Below are 6,840 nucleotides of genomic sequence, written 5' to 3'. Positions count from 1 at the left end.
CATGGCAACCTTTTATGACTGCAAGATTCATAACATTTAACCTTACATTTGCACCCTCAATAATCACCTTATGCAGTTAAGTGGAGTTTGTGCTTATGCAGCCAGTGTCAAGGGAGGTTTGTGTAAGCACACTTGCTCTAGGTTAGCAGTCTCCAGGCGGCCTGGAACGGCCCAGGTGCTCTATTTAAAAACTGGTTTTTGCACACCCGAGCGCAACAGAATAACTGCTCACCAATCTAGTTCGAACAGGTCACGTTATTAAAATGTTAACGTGACAAAGAATGTTCAAATTGATTTGCACATACAACAACTCATGTCTCAAAGTTCATCTTTCTCATAAGAGTAACAAAGCACATTATGATCCTTCTCCAAATGGAATGCAGAACTTGCTAAACGACAACATATCGAATAGCACAGAGGGAGATTAAAGTTTAATGAGCTTAAGCCCATGCAGTGACCAAAATATAGTAAGGCTGCTAAACTGTCTCTTTTAATATGTAAAGAACACCTGACAGCCAATGTAAGCATTTCTTTCTTCTTTATCTCTGCTCAAACCCGTTATAAGCCAAACTGGTTCTCCAGCTTTCTGGAGAAACTTGTGTGCATACCATAGCAGGATCAGGTACCTGCTGTTCTGAGATTAGGCTACAATATAAGCAAGCAAATAACAGTTAGGCTATTTTATTGGATATAATAAGCCTATGCTATATGTAGGCTTATATGTCTAACTTTCAATTTTATATGTATCATTTAGCTATCCTACAAGTTAATGTTGTAAAATGTAGTTTTAAAGGCAGCTCGTGACAGTACACACGTCCTCCCCCATCAATCAATATAAAGGTCTTGTTTAAATAGGAAGTTTAACGTGTGTTTGAGTTCTGCTCATGGTATTACCAGGAAGGCCGTTACTGTGAAGTGCAGTTGGTAACTGCTGGCTCGTTATTACGCATGCCCGAGTCACTAAGGCGCTGTTCGGGCGTGACAGTGTACCTGCTTTGCTCGTGGCGCATCTCAGGTGTCGTGTTTTCCTCCACTGTGCTGTGAAGTTACGCGCGGGGTTGGTACCGACGCAGAACGCGTATTCTGGCATATTCAAATGAACCGAGGCGAAGTCCGAACGAAATAGGTTTACCTCGTAGTTTATTCTGATACAAAATGTTCTGTTTTTAAATGGCTTCATTTCGATAAGTTTTAACCCGTCGTGTAAATAACAGTAGGTGAAACAATGAAAGACATACACCTGCCATCCGATTCATGTATCAATGGTAAGAGTTTGTTGTCGTTTTCTTCAAAGACTACCATAACTTAACTTGCAATATGATTTTATTATGTGTTTGTGTGAATGTAATATGAAAACTGCTTTTGGTTGGTTATTTGTAATAGTTGCATGTTATAGTAGTTATTAGTTTCGACTCATCAATATGTTCTTTGGAAACGATATGAATGACATCATGTTTATTGACATGATAACATCTTTGTTTAAAGGACAAACAGTACTTGTTGTATGATGTCAGCCTCTCAGTTAATGACAGATAATTGTTTATGCCTGTACCTTTGGTTCCATTGTTCCCTATCTATCTATCTATCTATCTATCTATCTATCTATCTATCTATCTATCTATCTATCTATCTATCTATCTATCTATCTATCTATATATATATATATATATATATATATAAATGATGAAAAATGGCCAAATGTTTTGGCACGGACATACATTTTGTGTTTTGCAAAGTTTGCTTCAGTATTTGTAGATTATTTTTCCACATGTTTGTATGGTACATATAAAAAAAAAGTATATCATAAGTTTTAAAGGCTTTTATTGGCAAAAAAAAAGGGTCAATATTTACAGTGTTGACCCTTGTTCTTCATAACCTCTGCAATTCACTCTGGCATGCTGGATATTAGCTTCTGGGCCAAATCCTGACTGATGGTGATCCATTCTTTCCAATTAGTGGGCTTCTGCTTGTCCACTCGCCCTTTTGAAGACTGACCACAGGTTCTCTATGGTATTGAGATCCAGGGAGTTGTCTGGTCACAGATCCAAAATTTCAATGTAATGATCTTTGAGCCACTTCTTTAATCACTTTTGCTTTGTGACATGGAGCTCCATCGTGATGTCAAAAGCATCGATCATCACCAAATTGCTCATGGATTGTTGGAAGAAGTCCCTCTTGCAGGATGTTTGGATACCATTCTTTATTCATGGCAGTGTTTTTGGGCAGAATTATGAGAAAGCCCACTCCCTTGGTTGAAAAGCAACCCCCGCACATGGATGGTGTCAGGATACTTCACTGTTGGCACATCACATGACTCATGGTAGCGTTCACCTTTTCTTCTCTGAACAATCAATTTTCCAGGTGTCCCAAACAGTCGGAAGGGAGCTTCAGAGAAAATAACTTTGCACCAGTCTTCTGCTGTGTCCAATCCTTGTACTTCATCCAGAATTTCAGTCTGTCCTTGATGTCTTTCTTGGAGAGAAGTGGCTTCTTTGCTGCCCTTCTTGACACCAGGCTGATGTCAAACTCTTGGCCTCACTGTGTGTACAGATGCTCTCACACCTGACTCCTCAGGAGGAGATGGTCCTGGTGCTTGCTGGACACTCTGGGACGTCCTGAAAACTTCTTCACCGCAGTCAAATATCTCTCCTTGAGGTTCTTGATGATCTGGTAAATGATTTTTTTTAGGTGCAATATTCTTTGTATCTATTTCCTTGCATGTGAGGCCATTTTGATGCAAAGTGATGATGGCTGCACGTGTTTCTTTGGAGGTACCCATTGCTAACAATAACACAATGACTGGAAGCGCTTCTTCCCTCCTTTTAAAATCAGTCTTCTCTTACAATCTATTTAGTATGATAGTGATTTCACCTGACTAGTACTCATTCACACTTTCACATGTGCTGCTGATCTTAGTCAATTAATGTTAGCTGGTGATTTTTTTGTCAAGATCATAAACAGTAAAAAAAAAAAATGTATTTGTGAAAAGTTTTTTTTTTTTGGCCAATAAGCTTTTATCATTGATTTAAAATGCATCTGGTCACTCTACACAATAATCTAGAAACAAAGTGAATGAACACCACAATAGCTTAAGCAGCAAACTGTAAAAAAACACATTTTATGTCACTGCCAAAACTCTTGGCCATGACTGTATGTAAACTATCTTTAAAAGGTGATTTATAAATGTATGCGATTTAGAAATAAGATGGTGGCCATGAATTATGATTTATTAAAATTTAAACTAGTTGTGCAGCTGTTGTCAGTTCTTTTATTAAACTTAAAAATTTCAAACCAAAATTCTGTAATAAATAATTTATATAACAATTATATATGTATTAAAATGTTGAATAAAAAGTAACAAAATTACAGTGAAGAGTTCATTGCCCTTTCTTGCCATACTGTGATGAAATTCTGTGGTTTTAGCAATGTTGACTTAGCTGTTTCATGTCTTTTTTTAAAGTGTTTTATTTTTTTAATGTTTCTTATAACAAAATATTTCATTTGAATAAGCAATTTTTTGAGCGCCATTATTTGTTTTGAACAATTTTGTTAGGTATTTTACTCCAAACAAATACTGTGGTAATGTAACCTATTGTTGTAACATGTTGTTCCCCTTTGTTCCTGTAATAAGGTTCAGTAATAAGGATCTTCTGTCCCACATCCGCCTGTGTTTGTGTGTTTGACACGGGTTTTGGAAACACGTCTTTTAGTGTAGACAACCTCAATAAAAACTCTACAGTCAACGCAGCAGCTCTCACCATCGACAAATGGAGCAACTACAATTTCTGGACAGGCTTGACGCTGGCCGTGCTCTCAGCTTTTCTAATAGGAGGAAGCATTATCCTGAAGAAGAAGGCGTTGCTGCGTTTGGCCAGTACTGGGGAGACGAGAGCAGGTCAGGTCATTTACATCAGGATTTACATAATACAAAGACTTCAAAAGTGCCATCAAATTCTGATGAAATAACCCTTATTAGATGTTTCTATTTCAGAATGTTGAGTGAGTGACTGGTTTTGTTTATGAGGGTATTTGGATTTAATGATAATTATCTGACTTGACTGAAGTGTGACATTGGTTGAAACTTGAAACCGGTTCCTTCTTTGTTTGTGCTTAGCTAATAAAGACAGAATCACCAGCAGGCTCTGTTTTCTGTTCTTTAACAAACTGAATATGTGAAAATGCTTGTCTGTTTAGCTGAGGGAGGTCATGGGTACCTGAAGGACTGGCTGTGGTGGGGAGGCCTTTTGACAAGTAAGGTCAATGCAAAGCATCTGTCAGTCATCTTTCTTTGATGCCTCCGACAGACTTGGATGATATCAAGTTGTTTTTTCGCAGTGGGTGGTGGTGAAGTGGCAAATTTCACGGCGTACATGTTTGCTCCAGCCACAGTGGTGACCCCTTTAGGAGCTCTCAGTGTTCTTATCAGGTAACAGCACCGCCCTTATTTACCCTCGCTCCACACAATGCTGTGTAAACTTTACACGTCTGTGAGTGAGAGGACTAGTATATTTTAAAATATTTATGACTGTAATGTAAAACATCCTGAATTGCAATTCATTTTACGCAAATAAAGCACATTTTTATCTGAGCTATAGCCTCCTGAGACCCTGAGTCCTTAGTAGTGGTCATTATATTTTAATGAATTTCTCTACATGCCACAGTCTTAAGTCTGGATGTGCTGTACAGAGCACATGCACGGCTTTCCAGAGATAGCAAATGTTTGGAAGTTTCACCATGACCACTCCTTGTTCTTTAAACATGGCTGACATTAACTAAGACTTTATTGTGCATTTTGGGAGACAAAACAAATGAATAGGGAAAGAAATTATATTTCAATATTACTATGAAATATTAGATATTATTATGAAAATCATGGCAATTATTACACCAATTATTAGACTTATTTTTTCACAACATGTTGCCCCAACAACAAATTAATATGTAAATTCGATACAGGGTATAGATACATTGTATATAATGGGAAAACCTTTACAATAACAAGCAGTCAATTCATCATGATATGATTATTATAAACATGTACCAAGACTATCTCACACACTGATTTCCATCTTTATCTGCTGAAGTCATGAGACCACAGATGAATCCCTTGAATGTCTATTTCTCAGTACAAATGCATTGATTCTGTTTTTGGCCTTTTGTGGTTTTTCTTTTTTCTTTTCTTTTTTTTTCTTGTGTTTCTATTAGAACTAAATGGAAAGGTACTAATGTTAATGTTTATTTACTCTATTCAGTGCAGTTCTGTCCGCCTACTTGTTTGGAGAAACAATGAATCTGCTTGGAAAAATTGGCTGCATGCTCAGCATACTCGGAAGCACTATAATGGTTATACATGCACCTGAAGAGGAAGAGGTGACAACGCTTACAGAAATGACAGAAAAACTGCTGGATCCGGGTTAGTGTTTAGATAACATTAGTTATAGAACTGAAAACATGTTGTAATGGATACCAACAGCTTTTTCTGCTTCTCCTGAAGGTTTTCTGGTGTTTGCCAGCATCCTGCTGGTCACTTGTTTGGTCCTGATCTTCTACGTCTCTCCACGCTTCGGTCAAACCAACATATTAGTCTACATCAGCATCTGCTCACTGCTCGGATCGTTCACCGTGTCCTCGGTCAAGGGGCTCGGCATTGCGATCCGCACCATGTTCTCTGACCTTTCCGTAGTCGGTCACCCTCTCACTTGGATTCTTTTGCTGACCCTAATTGGATCCATCATCATCCAGGTCAACTATCTGAATAAGTCGCTGGATACCTTCAATACACTCTTGGTGTACCCCATCTACTACGTCTTCTTCACCACTGTAGTCCTGAGCACCTCCGTGATTCTCTTTAAAGAATGGGGAGCCATGTCAGGGGTGGATGTGGTGGGCACCATCGGGGGCTTCTTGGTGATTGTGATCGGGGTGAGCATGTTACACCTCTTCAAAGACTTGAACGTGTGTTTTGAAGATCTAAGAAGCAACCATTTTCAGCCAGAAAGACCGTTGAAGAGGGAGGACAAGCACATCCTGATAGAGAACATAGAGAGCCTGCCGCCTATGAGAGAGGACGGGCCCAGAGTCTTCGTCATCAGCTGAGATTGTATCAGATCTGATATACAGTTTAGATGAATCAATCTTAATGTTAATTGTTGATTTCACTGCTGAAGGCTGTGGTACTATGACGCAGTGATTTGGATTGGCTGCTGCTGAGTACCGTGATGACGCAGATATTCTTTTTTATTTTTTTTATATTATTTAGCTGTTAATCAAGATTTGAATGAACTTTTAGCAACCTCGGAAATGTTTAAAGACTGAAACTGCATTAAACAAAACATAACGCAGCGTTATTTCAAATCTTTGCTACAGAGAACTGCCGATGAAGCATGTCATATACAAAAAAAAAAATATTCGCATGGATGGAACTGTGTGAGTGACCTTGAAACAGTAAATATTTACATACTTTTTGAATAGAAAATAAAGATTATAGGTTTCATATTTCACAGGAAATGTAGTGTTGTTTGTCTAGAAAATACTATCAGATGATTTACAGACATCCCACCCTCTGTGTCCCCCACCCCAATTTATGAGAATATATAATGTTTATAGTACATGAATTATATTATATTATATTATATTATATTATATTATATTATATTATATTATATTATATTATATTATATTATATTATATTATATTATATTATATTATATTATATTATATTATATTATATTATATTACAGCCTGTTCATTTGTGTAAGCTGTGTACTGTCACATTTTTCTGGTAAATCAGAAGACAAGTGGTCATATTAAATATAGTACTGTGCGAAAGTCTACTAGGCC

The 6,840-nt window shown here is 37.5% G+C and overlaps 1 protein-coding gene across 1 annotated transcript; it reads left to right on the top strand.

Annotated features, from left to right (window-relative positions):
* The first annotated feature begins 977 nt into the window (after positions 1-977).
* On the top strand, positions 978-6,612 carry nipal4 (NIPA like domain containing 4). Its single transcript, XM_059526437.1, has 6 exons — positions 978-1,265; positions 3,632-3,895; positions 4,195-4,251; positions 4,336-4,426; positions 5,253-5,413; positions 5,495-6,612. The coding sequence occupies exons 1-6, from the start codon at positions 1,226-1,228 to the stop codon at positions 6,094-6,096; spliced, it is 1,215 nt and encodes a 404-aa protein (XP_059382420.1). The 5' UTR covers positions 978-1,225; the 3' UTR covers positions 6,097-6,612.
* Positions 6,613-6,840: the final 228 nt, after the last annotated feature.

The sequence above is a fragment of the Carassius carassius genome, chromosome 36, assembly GCF_963082965.1.
Source record: "Carassius carassius chromosome 36, fCarCar2.1, whole genome shotgun sequence".
NCBI classification, from domain to species: domain Eukaryota; kingdom Metazoa; phylum Chordata; class Actinopteri; order Cypriniformes; family Cyprinidae; genus Carassius; species Carassius carassius.
This window is presented reverse-complemented; position numbering and strand designations above follow the sequence as displayed.

Bases quoted from the DNA above. Each gene is read 5' to 3' on its own strand.
- nipal4 (XM_059526437.1), top strand. From the start codon at position 1,226: ATGAAAGACATACACCTGCCATCCGATTCATGTATCAATG. The intron at 3,896-4,194 runs GTCAGGTCATTT...TTGTCTGTTTAG, and splicing joins TACTGGGGAGACGAGAGCAG to CTGAGGGAGGTCATGGGTAC. The intron at 4,427-5,252 runs GTAACAGCACCG...TACTCTATTCAG, and splicing joins GCTCTCAGTGTTCTTATCAG to TGCAGTTCTGTCCGCCTACT.